The sequence below is a fragment of the Nannobrachium achirus genome, assembly GCF_963921795.1.
Source record: "Nannobrachium achirus genome assembly, chromosome: 4".
NCBI lineage: Eukaryota > Metazoa > Chordata > Actinopteri > Myctophiformes > Myctophidae > Nannobrachium > Nannobrachium achirus.
In genome coordinates this window covers 22586972-22604160 of record NC_137813.1, presented here as the reverse complement: position 1 = coordinate 22604160, position 17189 = coordinate 22586972, and the positions used below count along the sequence as shown (strand labels likewise).

Here is a 17189-nt window from a genome sequence, read left to right as displayed (position 1 = left end):
GAAAATTAGCACCAAACATATTTCTCTATTTCTAACTAAAGTAATAAGCAAATGACAGATATAATGTCCCTGTCCTGCAACATGTAACTTGATCCATTGTTTTCGAGTCTTGTCTTCACTGAAATGTTTTTATAATAATCATTCAAATACTATGCTTTTAGTATTGCCTTTGTTATTTTTTACTTTAAAACATAAGTGGGACAAATCTATGGTTTTGTCACCTGGTCAAACTTCTTTTGCTTCTTCTCCAGGTTGGAGACGATCTGTCGGAGGTGGTCCTGGTCCACCAGAAGGTCGTCCAGCTCCTGCTGCAGGCGTGTCTTGGTCTTGTCAAGCTTGTCAAAGGCAGAGCATTTCTCCTCCAAGCGCTGGTTCACCGACTCCAGGTCCCTCTGAACTCTCTTCTTGCCCTCCTCTGCGTTTTCCAGACAGCCAGCATCCTGCTCTGCCTTCTTCTTCAAGTCGGCGAGCTGCCAGGACGAGAGTCACCATCACATTTGAGTGTCTCACACATTTGGCGCTCATAATATGTCTGGTTCATACAAGTCACCAAAACTCTGGGTGCATCTCTGTAACCCCCTCAACTCCAAAGAGCACCTCTGTGTTTGGGGCCCGGAGGTCTCTTACCTGAGCCTGAACCATAATGAGCTGCTTCTCTACGTTCCTCTTGCCCTCCTCTTCCTCCTCCAGCTGCTCTCGCAGGTTGTTCTGCTCATCTTCCAGCTGACGGAGACGAGTGCCAAGGGACAACTTCTGACGAGTCTCCTCTGTGAGTAGTTCCTGATGTACAGAATATGGCAGGGGGAGAAAGGAAAAGAGACAAAGAAACGAGTGACTGAGCAAGAAAGAATGTTGCAAAGGAGAACTTTTACAGTGCTATATCAGGAATATTTGAATGTCGGACCCATTTTCCTTGTTCTTTCCATCTCTCTATTCTTCTTCCCTATCCTAAAAATTGCAAATGATAGGAGCTTGTACAAAAGAAATATTATTTTTTCCTTATGGGAGAGAAATACAGGAGGGGTTGGAGTGAAAACAATAACACTATGTGAAATGTGCTACGTGATGGTGCTACAACAAGAGCAATAATTGCCATCAGTGCTTATGTGAGCATTTGTAAACATTTCTCCATATTAAATATGTTAATTTAAACTCCATCAATCACAAAGGTTTCAAGTGTGTAGGTCTCAGATACAGAGTAATCAGTTAATATGCATCAGACGTCAGCATGGCACATGGTTTTTGTGACAGACTTTACACCTGTGATGTGAGCTTGGAGCTTTCAGGACACAGCAGTGTGTTATAGTTTAGTTTAGTTTGCACAGAGTGTTCATTTATCCATTTGTAACTTGTACAAATCACATTTGTACACACTCAGGACTTGACAGTGTGGTTGTGTACCTGGACATCCTGGAGCTGGGACTCCACAGCAGAGCAGTCCTTGCTAGCCTTGATGGACTTTCCTTCCACGTCACTCAGCAAGGCAGTCACGTTGTCCAGCTCCGCCTATCAGAGGGACACAGCATGAATGCAGGAGTACATAAATCAACTCTTGAACGTGACGTGTTTAACACGCGATTAAACAACGACTTAATCACTGGTTGCCATGTTGTGTATCCAAAAACTTAAACACTGTCAAACACACAAACAGATCAAGGTTTCAAACACAAACAGATCAAGGTTTCAGTTAGAGATGGACATCGGTATCGGCCGGTATCGAAAATCGGCCGGTATTATATAAAATCGGCCTCAATCGGTGACCGGCCGGTCCTAACGTAATTTCCGGTTTTCCGCCGATCAAAAACAGTACGCAACATGTGGCTCAACGCGCGCTGACCATGCCTCGTCCAAATTTCGCTGCGCAGTTTGTAGACAGTGTACGGTAACCACCGTAACAGCTCGCTTGGGCCGCTGTGACGGTGGTTACCGTACACTGTCTACAAACTGCGCAGCGAAATTTGGACCCGGCTCATTTCACGTTCCGTTTGGCAAGTCGGATGACTTTTGGCATTGAACTTACCGAGGCGCGTGCGTGTGCGTTGTCCTCGCGAACATCGGCGTGGATGACGGCCGCACATGAGATCTTTAGCGTGGAAGTTTAATCCAAACAGTAAATGAAGCCCAATGAAGCTAATGGTGGCTGCCTGGTAGCCTTTGGTTCCTGTTTACAGTTAAGAGTCGCATCTGAATGACGAAACGAGCCGCTGAGCTTGATGGGAAATGTAGTGTTTTTTATTCCCCAGCAGTATGCTGTGTGGACTGTTCTGATACACATTATGAGGAGCTGATTTTCAGTATGAATTGGTTAATGCAATACAATACAGCAGAATGTTATCTCTGCATGAGCTTTCTATGATGATTTTCCAATAAAAACGTTTTTCTTTATAAATAATCTAATATATAATATATAATATTTATATATTTTTTTCCAAAAATGATGTAAAGACTAGAGTCAGAGTCGTACTATATTCGGGCTAATACGGTATTCCAGTGTTTAACTGGGGTACTACGAGTACCCCTGGTGATACCCAGAGGTACTGCATGGGATACTGAAGAAATTACATGGTAGAATACCAGCCAACTGAGATGTGTTTTTGAATTTTGTTGATCAGTTGATGATGATTGGTTGTTGATTACTAGTTATTGACATGAAAACTGACTGAATCTTATTGTCAGTGTTGAAAATAAATCTGCTCAGGATGCACTGTTTGAAACTCACTCCATTTCTTATTTGTGATGTTATATTGTTGAACAGGGGTGTTATGCATATAGCCTACCATAGTTGTGGTTTTAATTGCAGTTATATAAGCAAAATGTTGTCTGGGAAAGGGAGTACTTGGATAAAAAAATCATGGAAAGGGTACTCAAGCCAAAAAATATATGGTGTATTGTATAATTATTGTTCTTTCTTAGATAGAAAATCGGTATCGGAAAAATCGGTATCGGCAGATCAGAATTTAATAAAACCGGAAATCGGAATCGGCCAAGAATTTTGCAATCGGTCCATCTCTAGTTTCAGTCGTACCTGCATTTTGCCCATCTTCTCGGCCATTTCCTGTCGGTTGCGTTCACCCTCGACGTGCTTGACCTGCAGCTCCTGCAGCTGGGTCTCAGCCTTCTTCCTGCGGTGTTCAGACTCCGCCTTGGTCTGGTTCAGCGTCTGCAGCTCGATGGCCAGTTCGTTCCTCTCCGACTCCAGCGCCTGCTTGGCTTTCTCTACAGACACCTTATTCTGCAGGGAGACAATGTTGGGTACACGTTTAAAACATGGGGATTCAAATAATGTCATTGACATTCAGCCGTGTGACAAACAACATTAGGCGTGTACTGTCTGTGAAGATGGTTGCGTACTCTCTTGGACTGCTCCAGCTGCTCGTTGAGCTCGTCGAAGGCCTGGCTGTGTTTCTGCCTCATCTCGGCCACCTGAACCTCATGCGTTTTGGCCTCGTCGTCCAGGGTCTTCTTCATCTGAGCCACCTCCGTCTCACGCTTGGTCCTGAGGACATCAACAAGTATCGGTGATGATTCATTTGTATTCCTTCTTTTTTTTTTTTTTTACTTAATTTTTATTTTAGTATTCCTTTCAATACTGTGACTGTCTAGAATGTGAACATTTTATTTTATTCTGGTTGTCATGATACCTTTTGTCTTCATAATGCACTTTTTTCTATGGAAGATGAAAGGTGATATATAAATAAAGTCATTGATTGCCATGGACCATGTTAGAGATAAATAAAGCCATTGATTGACATGGAACATGTTAGAGAAAAATAGTCCATGTAATATAATCCAGGACAATTTAGATCATAATTCATGTTGGATGTGATGTGATAAAGACATGGAAAGTTCATTTAACTAGTTCTACTCAAACTCTTAAGGATGCTAATTTATACTTTCAGATGAGACAATGTCACTTTTTCTATGTGCTTTTGACATGTACAGTACTCAAGGGATCCATCCTCTATCCAGTACCTGAGCTCCTGTTGAGCAGCTGTGGAGTCTAACGTGTCTTCCAGCTCTGTCTTGAGGGCCTCCAGCTCCTCTCCCAGGTCTCTGCGGTGTTTCTCTGCCTTGGTACGGGCTTGCCTCTCCAGCTCCAGGTCCTCCTGCAGTTCTGAGAGCTGAGCCTCCATCTCACGGATCTTCTTCTGGGCCAAGTTCTTCTGGGCGGCCTCCTCCTCAATCCTGAGGGAAGGTGGAAAACAAACAAGGGAAAGATGGAAAAAAATAATAATAATGAGCAGACGCCTCCATCCAACCACTTTCCTCAGATAAATCTGTCATAACTATATTACAACTAAATAATAAACTAGAAAGATGCAATTGGGAATTGCAAGTGTGGTTGTCTGTCCTCGTCCCTATTTGAGCGTGTGTGCCAACCATTCCGTCCATCAATATTTAAGCCAGATCTTGGAATGCCCTTATATGGACAAACTGTGTCAGTCTTATGTGGTCTATGATCATCTCCATATTTGGGAAACGTTTTTTTTTTTTTTTTTTTTTTATGTATTTAAATATGTCAGGACATTTTGACTAATCAACATTTTACTGAAGGCATTGGGAAAACTGATCGAATTCCAAAAGCACTGTCTTGGTTTTGTCTGTTAAAAAAGCTTAGCAATTCTGTCCAGTTACTTGACGGACCATTTAAATGGAATGAACTCGCCCAGAAAAATATGAAATATCAGCATATCGGCTGGCTGTGAGATAATGGAAAGGCATATGTCGGTGTATGAATTTGTCAGGAAAGCAGAACCTATGATAAAGCTACTTGAGCAGAACGAGGAACACTCATGGATCTTTCAACAATGGCGAGTCAGTCACTCACCCTGACTATTAAAGGCCGGAAACTCTCCCCAAGGAGCCAATTTTTTTTTTATTCTGTCATCATCTACTGACATGCCAATGAAAACACATACGGTACAACATTTTGCTGGCAGACTCAAGGAGTGTTCTGTGGACAAATAAACTATCTGCGTTTCCATTGGCACGAGGGAAAATAATTAAAATGTTTGGATGTACTATTTCTTTATGGAGCCATGTGCATGTGCTCACACACACAGACCTGGCCAGAGCTGCCTGGAGTTCTTCTTCCTTCTTGGCCAGCTGTGCACGAAGCTCAGCGATCTGGGCCTGCAGCTCAGCAATCTGGTCATGGAGCTCGGTGGAATCTCCTTCCAGCTTACGGCGGTTCTTCTCCAACTCCTGACGCCCTTTCTCCTCACGCCGTAGACGGTCTGAACAGAGTGGGAGAGACAATGTAGAAACGGAATGCTCTTATTTCACCAATTTCTTCTCCAAGAAATGTTGCTATATAAATATGACCTGAATATTTGCTAGACATCATTGTGGTGTGCGAGTTCGAGTTTGTTCTCTCTCGTATAAAAGTTAGAAAAACAAATAAAAACCTTTCAAAACATCTTGAACACTAGAGTTAAGCATCTCGTCCTCCACAGTGGAGGTTGAGTAATGTGATCGAATGATAGTTCTGTGTGTGTTTGTGTCTCTCCAGCCTACCTTCCAGGTCTGTGATCATGGCCTCGTGTTTGGTCTTGAGTTTCTGCAGACTCTTGGACTTCTCTTCTTCCTCAGCCAGGTTGGTGGTGAACTCAGAGATCCGCTCTTCCATCAGCTTCTTCTCCTGTGCTCACAAACAACATACCGTAGTGTTAAAACGTCTCAAAGCATCATCTCAGGTTGCAGGGTAAACAAGTGAGAATAAAATAAAACTCATCACCCCACACTTTATTATCTTAGCAGCTGCACTTCCTGCTAGATAAGAGGATCAAGCTAAATGATTAAATTGTAATTCTGACCTTGACGAGTTTGTTGTTCTGGTCATCCAGCACCATAACATCTTCTTCCACCTTCTTCATCTTGGCCTCCAGGGTGACCTTTTCGAGCTGGAGTCTCTGTCTGGCAGCCTCCTCTTCATCCAACTGCTGCTCCAGGTCCTGCATTGACACAGAGGAAGAGGAAGGTTGGACACATGAGTGGAGGTTCATCACCTCGGGTTGACTCTGCTATAGCTCCTAAAGTATGGAACAGCCTAACCCGACATATACTGTACTCTAGTGTTTACTCATCATATTAACATAACACTTTATTCACATGCTATGTGCCTCTAGAGCGAGGGGTGTAACGTTACCCGAGCGATATCACTTGAGTAATCTTTCCAGGCATTCTACTAGTCGCTCTATAGGCACAGAACACCTTAAAAACTGTTTTCACATGTCATGTAACACCCCGTACTAAATGTAAACACATTCTGGTATCTGATAAGTGCCCATGTCATGACATTTTTCTTTCGCCTGTCTGTGTTAAATTCTTTGTCTTGTGTATTTTCTTGCTGCCGTTTAACTTCTCCCACAGCCCATTTCAACCGTTTCATCCGTTGTTTAATCTGTCCAACGCAGTCTGGGTGGAACCACCAGCTAGGTGGCCTTAGACTTGAGTTTGTTAGAGTTAGAGATTGGGTGGTCTGGGTTCAGACCCCGGCCAAGCAATTCCAATAACTAAAATTGGCCTCCCTGATGGCACTTGGCATCAAGGGTTGGATTGGGGCAAGTCCCTGCGACATACTAGCGTTATGTCCAGGGGGTGTACTTGTACTTCAAGCCACCTCACACTACTGAAACAAGGAGTTACGCTCCAGAACTAAGGCCAAATGGCTCGGGAACGATTGATTCCCAAGGCTACTTACTGCCATTTTAACTTCTCCCACAGGTTTTAATCTGTTTTACATAATGCAGTCTCGTTGGAACATAGTTTGATCTGTTTGCAGTTTTTTTATATCATTATACGCTCATTGCACCTTGGTTTAAAAACAAATGCAACCGTAATCAATATGATAATCACTCTACCCCTTCTCCTGTTTCAGTCCATCAAGGCACTGTTTGCATGCGTCTGTGTCAATGTAGCGCAGAGAGACCTGTGCAGGCACCACATGACCACGCCATGCGGATCATTAAACATCTCTTCTACTCACTGTGATGTTCTGCTGCATCTTTTTCTTCTCCGTCTGTAGATGAGTGGCCCGTTCCTCCTCTTCCTCCACGCGGGCCTCCAGGTCGTGGAGGATCTCCTCCAGTTCCTGTTTCTTGGCAGCCAGACGGGCTCTCATCTCCTCTGCCTCGGCACACAGCTCCGTCTCAGCCTGCAGCTGCTCCTGCAGAGCCATCTTCTCGGCGCTCAGCTGCCAGAGGGAACATGAGGGGCGAGCAATTAACGAGGAGCTGGGACGGTCGTACAAACTCTCGAACTCCCTTGCAGTGGGTCATGTTTAGATATTGAACACAGGCGTCATGAATCCTACCTGGTGCTGTTTGGACTCCATCTCCTGGAGCTGCTGCTCAGCGTACATGTGTTTCTCCTTCACCTTCACCAGCTCGTCATCCTTTGCCTGCATCTCCTCCTCCTGTCTGCTGACCTGGAGGAGCGGCTTCACCTAGAGGAGAAAGGGAGGGGAGAGGTTAACGGGAGGCTCATGCAACACTGATCTCCAACCGGAATTGAACAGCAACATTTATGTAGTCGACACATTATCTGCTTTTGTATTTTTATTGAGATACGAGTGTAGAGAGACAGGAATCTGAGGGCAGAGAGAGGGGGAAGGACATGCATGGGCTGGAATCAAACCGGGGACATTGCATTCATGTAGCCACTGTGTGTTCAACTAGCAGCGCATCTCTCAAAAAGTATGTTTGAATTGAGGTTGAAACGGAGGAAGAGCGTTGTGTGTACCTTGGTGAAGAGTCTCCACCATTGCCAGTTCCTGAGTTTGAGATAGGCAGCACAATTCCTCTGGATAACCTTCATAGCAGTGAGCTGCTGCTGCCTCTTGGCAAAGGCCCTATGAAAGTAAAATAAAACACAAGTTAAGCCATGACTTCCCTCAGTAGGCAAATCATTTAATAGTCCACCCGTTCACTAATTGCCTTTATGGTTCAGAAATCATAAAAAGTGTGTTGATACATTTGTTTCACTGTGATATAATTTTAGCTGACCGTCAATACGGAGTGCCCAGAGATAGCATAGTGGTTAAAGCCTGTACCCTGGCTGGTCTAGGAGTATCAGGAGTTTAGTTCTCCCAAAGAGACGTTTTCAACAAATAATAGTAGATACTGCCCACTCTCCTACCAACTATTAATCTAAGTAGCAGTAATGCCTGATTTAGACTTGTTTGTGTGCCTTTTCTCGCACACGGGGGGAAAAAGACGAACTCAAAGCTCACAGCATTGTGAGCTTGTAGATTTGCCATTTCACACAAGCAAGTATAAATGAAGCACAATGAAGTCTCCTGATCAGTCTTGCAGTCTCCTTACTTGCGGGCCACGTAGCCTCTGCACCAGGCCTGGAAGCTGATAATCACATCAGTAATCTTCATGTCTCTCTCCTCTTCCAGGTGGGCCAACACCCCCGCCCTGAAGAACACCTTGCTCTGACCAATCCGGTACAGGTTGGGATCCAGCTCCAGGCTTTTGATCTGATGGGAGGAGAGTAAGAAGCACACCCATGATCAACAACAGAGTCAAAGTGAGTCAAAGTTTAATCAATGGCCACTCAAGAATGTTTTAGATCCGAGATGTTGTGGATCTTTACCATGAGCACGCAGGCCTGTTTTCCATCCATGAAGCCCTTGGGGATGGAGTTGGGAGTGAGGATCTCGTACCTACAGGTGAGAAAGCGGTTAGGTCACCCACACCAAACCAAAAAATTAGCATTAATCTAAAAATGTGCACATATTCAATACCTCTGTCTGAACTCCTGGAAGACGATGCGGTTGGGGAAACCTTGTCTACAGATACGGATGCCCTCTAGAACACCATTGCACCTCAGCTGGTCCAGGACCAGGTGGGGGTCCAGCTTACCTGCCTGGGAGACGGAGAGAGGTAGGGATGGGTAGTCAAGTTAAATGTAGCCAAGAGCATAGTATTAACACTTTTAAAGATTTGTTTTGGGGCTTTTTTGCCTTTATTGGATAGGACATTAGACTGACAGGAAATGGGGGGGAGAGATGGGGAACGACACGCGGCAAAGGTTTTTTTTTTTTGTTATCAAATATTTTTATTTTCCATAATCAAAAGAAAAATGCAATTAACAGACAAACAACACAAACAATAGTAAAACAAGAAAAGGAAAAGAAAAAGAAAACCCACCCACCCCCTTTCCCCGGACCAACACGGAATGTACAATAGTGCATGCCTGTGCTAGGCTGTTACCACTATATAGTGATTTCTTGAATCATAGCCTTAAGCTTATCTGCAATGTCCGACCACATATTAATGTTTCCTTCTTTTGCTCCGTGTAACCTTGCTATCGACTGCTCTAAATATACTATATCTAGAAAGGTTAAGGCCCACTGGCGAAACGTTAACGTATGAGGAGGTTTCCACCGCGTAGCTACCATCTTCTTCGCCGCCGTTACACCAGCAAAGAAGATGCGCTTGCGTATATTGTTTAGTTGCAACTGTGAGACGTCATTTAATAAAAATAAAGAAGGAGAAGATATGATATTGATACTAAAAATAGTTGAAAGTTTTGAGGCAACCATATTCCAGAATGACGACACATTTGGGCATTCCCAAACCATGTGAAGGAAGGTACCAATACTATTTGAGGCGCAGAGAGTGCAGTTGGGATTATTCAAAATCCTCATAGCACATAGTCTGCGGGGAGTTAAATAAGTCCGATGAACAAAATTTAAATGAATTTGTTGATGGTCTGGATTTCTAGAAGATAGCCTAATGTTAGACCATACTGTGTCCCAACAAAAGTCAGGGTCCAAATTTGGTACATCATTCCTCCAAACAGTATCAACAGATAGGGGCCCATAACTACAGTCTAATAAAAAACCATAGAGGGTGGAAACCAAACCTCTTGTTCTGTTACCATCACAGATAAACTCATGGAAGGGGTGCAATCTAAGGGGAGCTTGCCATGGGACCCCATAGGTCCTCATGGACGTTCTCAGTTGGAAGTAGAAAAAAAGGGTATTTCCAGGCAGATTGAAGATGTCACACAAATCTCGAAAAGGTCGTAAACCATTTCTATCAAATAAGTCCCCTAATGTACGAATCCCCTTAGCCCTCCACCTTGGAAAGCGAATGGGGCGATCCTCGATTAAAAGTCTTTGATTATTGAACACTGGGGAAAATAAGTTCCATTTACAATCAATCTTACACATCTTTTCAGCTGCCCTCCATACTGCCACTAAATGAGGACACGCGGCAAAGGTTGTCTGGATCAGGAATCGAACCGGCGACGCTGCCAGGCATCCATGCCTATGTGGCATTGCCTAAGTGGTATGCGCCTGGACCAGTAGGCCAGCAGGCGCCCCAGTATTAACCTCTTTCAACCTGGAATCCTATTTCAGGCCTTTCATTATAGGCACACTTTTCAAAAATGCGTGATTCTGTCACCGGAAATAGCGAACACAAGCTCACAACGAGGAGCATTGTGAACTTGTAGATCAGCTAATTGTCCACAATATCATCATGCTTAAGTGATTAAAAACTCATGTTTTTTGTGTAAGGAGTTATACAGTACATGGAATGATCATAAATCACATTTATGGTTATACCTTGTCCATGATTTTTGGTTTGTGTGTGCAAACCATACTTCCTCCTTGACCTAGATCACAGATGCTAATCGGGGACATCTCGCTCTTTCAAAGAGTCATTCTTTCGCCTATGAGAGTCAGCAGGTTAGCTACTCACCCGCGTCACGGTTTACTGAGGTTAGGGTTTGGGTTAGGGTTTGGTTTAGGCATAGAGGTTAACATTTACCCACGTCGGCAGGTTAGCTTTTCACCAGGTTAATATTCACCTGTGTCGAAAGAATGAACCGTCGAACAGATGCTATGTCGCAGTATCGACACGTTCCCTGGTAATCTGTGGTTTATGTGTGACTGTGTATGCTGCGTGTGTTTCTGTCTTTGTGTGGCTGGCAGGTACCTTCTTCTCATGGTTGGGGATAATGCAGCGGACAAAGTTTGGGTTGGTGTTTCTTAGGGTGGCCATGAGCTTGGACAGCTGCTCCTTGTACAGCTGGCCCACGGTACGGAACATGCCCTTACGGGTCTTGAAGGCTCCAGGCAACTCCGACATGCCGGCCACCTTATCCAGGCCCACGATACGATCCACTGAAGGGCAAAAACGAACCAGAACACAAGAGCATGTATGAGGACACATTTTATAGTCATCATGTGACTATACTGTATATGCATTACAGCAGGCAAAACTAAAATGCATCATGTCCTAAAGGAGGAGTCTCTCCAATTCCTCCTGGTGAGGCAAACATGGAGGATAGGAGAGAGGACGACAATGACGCTGGAAGACCAGAACCAGTGAAACCAAACATCACACGCCAAAACGAACATCGAGTGAATGCAGAGGAGGAGAAAGATGGAGAGTGAGGGGTCACAAAATGCTCGTGAAGTGTGGTGGAAGGGCAAATGAGGGTCACACCAAAAACAAAAAGAAATTCAGTGCAGTGAGGGGTGTGTGTAAAGTAAAACGTAATACTTTGCCGCACAAGTCGTATTCGTTGAGCAACAAAGTATAAACTATCTTAAAAACTCACCCACCGCTATTTTTAAGACACTTCTAATGGTCCACACCGCCAGGATTTTGCCTACCTTTAACGTGGGCGCGCGCGCGAATCCATTGCGCGATGGTTCACCGATTCCATTCACAATACGATCCAGTCACGGTAAGCTACAAAACACAACAGCCTGCCATTTCCCAAAGCGAAACCTATCGAGTCCAGCGTGGCCGTTGCATAACATTATACCGGATGGGATTTTGGCAGACAGGATACAGGCGTCATTGTCCCGCCCCCCCATTTCCGGTTTGGAAGATCTGGATCCGGTTTTTGTGAATAGGGCCCTTCCATAGAGCGCTATGGATGGCGAATCGGCGATCATACTTTTTTGTTTTATAGTTATTAAAGCTAATTGATAACTCGTCATACTCGTCATAAGCAGAGTGGACCCATAAATAGAGCTCGTCAAACTCGTCATATGCAGTGGGTGAGTTAAGCTACCAGAGTTTGTAGCCATTAAAATTTCAACTATGTGTGGTGTGTCAACAACAATCGCAACAGTTAAAGGAAAACTTGGCTGGCAATCGTGGTGGGCATGTTTTATTCTCTTTTTTTGTGATGACACAACCAAACCCATGCAGTATATACCCATCGTTGCAGTACCCATGATCAACACCAGGGGTCCCAAACCACACTATTACACAAAAGGGGAGAGAGAGGGAAAGGTTCCATCAAAGAGCAACAAGTGGCTGTTGGGTAATAAACCAGCAAAACTAGTCTTCACCACACAAACAGCTGGAGGGGAGAAGGACAGTTAAGGACACAAACACCTTCTCACAATGATTTCACAAATGAATTCAGTTTCAGAGACACACATCAAGGTCAGACAAAGGACATACAAACAGGGAGATGGCGGAATAAAAGGTACAGAATCGGGAATTTTATGATGAGAAAAGGAAACCTGGTCACCTGAGTCTGAGTGAAGAATAGGAAAACGACGATAAAAATAGGCTCTCTGACAACTCTGTACTTCTGAGACCCAGTAAGATGAAAAAGGACGAGACAAAATGGGGCCATATAGAGGAACAGATGATGAAAACAAACAAAATGGGAGGCCAACGGGTAAAAAACAAAAAGGTGCAGATACCGTACAATGAATGAGATAAAGAGAAAAGTAGACAAGAAATTGAAACCGAACAAACAATGCAGACAGATTTAGGCTTAGTTGTGTCTTGGTGTCACGCACCAAAAAATTAAAATGAAACACATCTCCAACCTCACAACATGCTGCGATGCATTGTGAAGTTGTAGATCTGCTATTTTAGGTGTGCGACACCGCACACAACAAAGTATATCAAAGCCTTAAGGCCCTTCTTTGACACATGCACAAATCCCAGACATGAACAAATATATTCCAGAGGCAATAAATCCACCGTCAGCACAAGGAATAAGCGTTTGGCTGAACTCACCATCCTTCCATAGCTCAGAGACAAACTTGTCAGTGGACTGGTTGAGCAAGGTGGCCACGTTGTCGTTCAGCGGGTCCATGTTCTTCATTAGCCACTCGTCAGCCTTATAGTCCACCTGAGGACAGAGTAGAGACAAACCTCTAGACCAGTGGTTCTCAACCTTTTCAGGCCGCGACCACCAAAATAATCATATTTTAACTGGGGACCCCCCCCCCCACCCTGATGAGCACTAAGAGTTGAGGAATTACATTTTGTTTAACACACGGTTCTATTGTGAAAACAGCTGATCTACATGCTTATTGTGAACATGTAGATCTGCTATTTTCACAATTTCTGCCTCTAATATTTGACAATTTGGCTGATGTTTGATTTTCATTTTAGAGGTATTAAGAAGTCCTTAAATTGTCACTTTAGAAATGTGCATATACCAACTTTATGTTGGTTTGTTTACTGTTGAGTGAGTAAACAATGTTTCACATTAAGCTAATCATCTGGGGACCCTCCAAAATGAATTCGAGGACCCCCCCCACCCGGGGGTCCTAACCCGTGCTCTAGACTTATATAAAGACACTTTAGTAATAATCGTAATCTCAAAAATGTATAACAGTGCACGACTAGCTGTGCAGTGTACAAATTAAGAAACTATTCTATTGATTATGCAAAAATAGTTGCGATTAGTTCAGATAATTATGTAATAATTGTGAAAGGCTAGATCCAGACTGTCTGCTTTACCTTGCCAGCGTAGTGCATGATGCAGAAGTCGGCCTCGTCCTTCAGTTTCTTAGGTTTGTGGAACTTTGAGTGAGATCCCTGCTCTTGCAGCACCTTCTCCACAAAGCTCTTATCAGTGGCCTTGGGGAACCAGCACTCCTCATCGAGCAGAGCCAAAATACCAGGTGGACTGGCCTGTAGTGAGGAAAGTATGACTGTAACTAGGTCTGCTTCATATACTACAACAAAGAGAACATTACAGATATGAATTGTGGATGGGTGGGGTTTATAAAAGCTTTGCATGTGCAGGTGGGTGCTATAATTCTTTGCCATTTTTTAATGTGAAGCATGTGTGTTTGCGATGGAGTATATGAGAAATACCTTCGCAAAACTGTAATCACCACATTTACTGCCACCATTTTTTCCCCCCCAGGTAACTGTAATCACCACATTTACTGCCACCATTTTTTCCCCCCAGGAAAAATGGGAAGGTTTTCGTACATTTTAACATGGGCACGTGTGTGTCCATCGTGCACGGATCTTACATGACACGTGTGCTGTGCACGCAATTCAACATTTGTTTAAAAAAAAAGAGCTGCGGTTCTCGAGTTAGCCTCAGCAGTGTTTACAAGGTAAGCAAACAGTAAGAAACAAGAGTATAGAGAAAAGGCTCGCTCCGGGCAAGAAATGTGTTTCCAGTTCCGGATTACCGGCCCAGAATGGAAGCATTACTTAGTATTACTCAAGATTACTTAGTATCCCCGGAATGACGATCCGATTTTGGATTGTTTTATAACCACAAAGAAAAATACAAAAAGGCATAAAAGGTGTTTTTGGCAACTGAAGCCATTGTTAAAAAAGGCATTTTTGGCAGTTAAAGAGTTAATTATTGTGTATTTTGTTAGGTGCATTTAAGAAAGACCTCTCCAAAACGGCAATTATCGTTACACTTAACTTTACACTTAAATTTTCATAAATGGCGGCACTTGGTTCTAGAGCTTAAATAATTTTAATAAATGGCGGCACTTGGTTCTAGCCGTTTTCTTTTTTTCTTTTTTAATTAACCATAACTGTAGCAGTTTTGTCTTTTTCTAAGCGATAAGAGCCGTCTCTTGAGGCATAATGAAGACTCACAGGTTTCTCTATGAGGTCGATGCAGGGCTGCAGGTCCAGGCCAAAGTCGATGAAGCTCCACTCGATGCCTTCTCTCTGGTACTCCTCCTGCTCCAGGATGAACATGGTGTGGTTGAACAGCTGCTGCAGCTTCTCATTGGTGTAGTTGATGCAGAGCTGCTCAAAGGAGTTCAGCTGCAGAGCGGAGGGAGAAGGAATCGTTATACAGAGAGCAAATACTCTGTCTGTGATCAAAGTTTACATTACCTCATATACCCGAATTGCCAGACTATAAGCCGCGACTCCCATGTTTTGAACCCTGCGGCCTATCCACCTCTTTCCGCGGGAGTTTACTGGAGATTATTTGGACCACACTTCCGGTTTAACAGCAGAAAAACAAACTCGCGTCGCACATGCTGTGAGCTTTTAAATCACTCGGCTGCGGTGCTGGAAGCTCGGTACAACGTCTGCGCAATGCACTATGGGGCGTTGGAAACCCGTGGATACAACGATGCGGCTTATCTATAATAGATTTTTACAGCTAACGGCCACAAGGGGCGCTCTAGCAGGAAGCAGGACGGACACCTGCGGCTTAAAAGTCAAGTGCGGCCTGTATACGTACACATTTGTTTTTCGTTCTAAACATAGCTGGTGCGGCTTATATTCAGGTGCGGCTTATAGTCCAGCAATTACGGGTATTTATGATATTACATGTATACTAGAGACAAAGCATATAATCAAATAATAATAGTCAATTTATAGAATATTTATCAAATACAATTTAGTAATCAAATAGGTTTGTAATAACATTGTAAAAATGTGAATGTTTGTCTTTGTTCGATATTCTAAAATGAAAAGAATCGTTGTGTGTTTTTCCTTCTTTTTACTGCTGCATATTTGTCCTTCTTTTTACTGCTGCGTAGACATATTAAGCAATGTCATATGTTTGTCTGGAAAGGGATGATGTGTGATAAACTTTATAATTTTCTACTACATTATTTTATCATGCATATTTTTTTTTAAATAATTTATCATGCATATTTTTTTTTAAATAATTGACTATCTTATCCGATTAATTAATTTAGACCATAACATGACATGATAAATAACATAAGTATTAATACATTCACAACTGCTATACAATAGCTGCTCGAGTCTCTGCCTTTACCTCAAAGATCTCAAACCCGGCGATGTCAAGGATGCCAATGAACGAGGCTCCCTGTCTCTTGGTCTTGTCCAGGGCTTTGTTGATCCTCATGACCAGCCAGCGGAACATCCTCTCATAGGTGGCTTTGGCCAGGGCCTCCACTGCAAACTCAGCCTGCTCCTGGGTCTGGGCCTTCTGCACGTAGTCCCTGCCCACCTTGATCCTGGGCATCAGGATGGCACGGGTGAAGTCCGTCACGTTCATGCCCAGCAGATGGCAGACCTTCTGGGCCGCTGTGGCACCAAGGACAAAGGGAGGGAGGGAGAAAACAGGGGAGCAGGAAATTAGACGGAGTGGATATGCAGGGTGGCAATATTTAGAGGGAGAGGAGGCGATAGAACCCCTCCTGAAAAGTAGGTCTCGGAATCATCAGATATCTCCCGATTTCATATTACAACCATATCTCAGAATTTTATATTACAACCATAATATAGTGCTGACATGATCCAATATTACAAAAGAAAATGACATTGAATCACAACATTTATGTGGTTGCCCGAGCAACCAGACTATAGTACTTGTCCAACCTTATTCTTTGCCGGACTACTTCGCACAGTTTTGGCAGAATACACTCGTGTATACTGTATGTCATATCGACCGGCTTCATCAGGAATCGTGTGCTTGCATTTTGCTAAGAAATGCGTTGTTGAGAATTTATTAATGAATACATTTTCCTCATTGACTTGATGGGAACATTTCCCAGAATTGCATCAGTTTATTTCTTACACTCCATCTAAAACATTTGAATGTAGCAAAGAATGTAAATCTAAATGCATTGCCATATGTTGCAAAAGATTAAACTAGTACTGTTCGTTGTAGAGAAGTTCGTTGTAACGGTGTACAGCACAATAGACGATCTAAATGCTCAGTGTGATTAAAATGTTTTTTTCTTTCTTTTTTTTTTTTCAGTGTTTCCCCCCACCAATAAGCACATTTTAAAAAAATCATTATATATTAGTTTCAACTGTTGCACCCCTAGTCTCATACCTGTGTTATCAGGCATGGAGGCCTGGTCTGTGTGACGCTCCTTCTTGAAGGTCATGTTGCCCAGCTGCAGGACAGCTGACACCACCTTCAGCATGCCTGCACAGGACGAGACAAACGCGGTGTTAACAGTTAATTCATACTTTCCCACTCAACACTTT

The 17189-nt window shown here is 43.4% G+C and overlaps 1 protein-coding gene across 2 annotated transcripts in view; it reads right to left on the bottom strand.

Annotated features, from left to right (window-relative positions):
* The window catches only part of LOC308283968 (myosin-9-like), a 48879-nt gene that overhangs the window by 8334 nt on the left and 23356 nt on the right, over nucleotides 1-17189 (bottom strand). For both annotated transcript variants that reach the window (XM_080724480.1, XM_080724481.1), the window contains 21 exons: nucleotides 17032-17127; nucleotides 16006-16277; nucleotides 14859-15032; nucleotides 13746-13919; nucleotides 13014-13128; nucleotides 10956-11143; nucleotides 8753-8874; nucleotides 8602-8671; nucleotides 8325-8485; nucleotides 7744-7852; nucleotides 7316-7447; nucleotides 6989-7195; nucleotides 5817-5954; nucleotides 5518-5641; nucleotides 5066-5237; nucleotides 3973-4185; nucleotides 3352-3496; nucleotides 3026-3232; nucleotides 1402-1506; nucleotides 628-780; nucleotides 222-470 (listed from right to left, as the gene is read on the bottom strand). In XM_080724480.1, coding sequence (XP_080580606.1) covers nucleotides 222-470; nucleotides 628-780; nucleotides 1402-1506; nucleotides 3026-3232; nucleotides 3352-3496; nucleotides 3973-4185; nucleotides 5066-5237; nucleotides 5518-5641; nucleotides 5817-5954; nucleotides 6989-7195; nucleotides 7316-7447; nucleotides 7744-7852; nucleotides 8325-8485; nucleotides 8602-8671; nucleotides 8753-8874; nucleotides 10956-11143; nucleotides 13014-13128; nucleotides 13746-13919; nucleotides 14859-15032; nucleotides 16006-16277; nucleotides 17032-17127 — 3326 coding nt within the window. The remainder of the gene's footprint in view (nucleotides 1-221; nucleotides 471-627; nucleotides 781-1401; nucleotides 1507-3025; nucleotides 3233-3351; nucleotides 3497-3972; nucleotides 4186-5065; nucleotides 5238-5517; nucleotides 5642-5816; nucleotides 5955-6988; nucleotides 7196-7315; nucleotides 7448-7743; nucleotides 7853-8324; nucleotides 8486-8601; nucleotides 8672-8752; nucleotides 8875-10955; nucleotides 11144-13013; nucleotides 13129-13745; nucleotides 13920-14858; nucleotides 15033-16005; nucleotides 16278-17031; nucleotides 17128-17189) is intronic.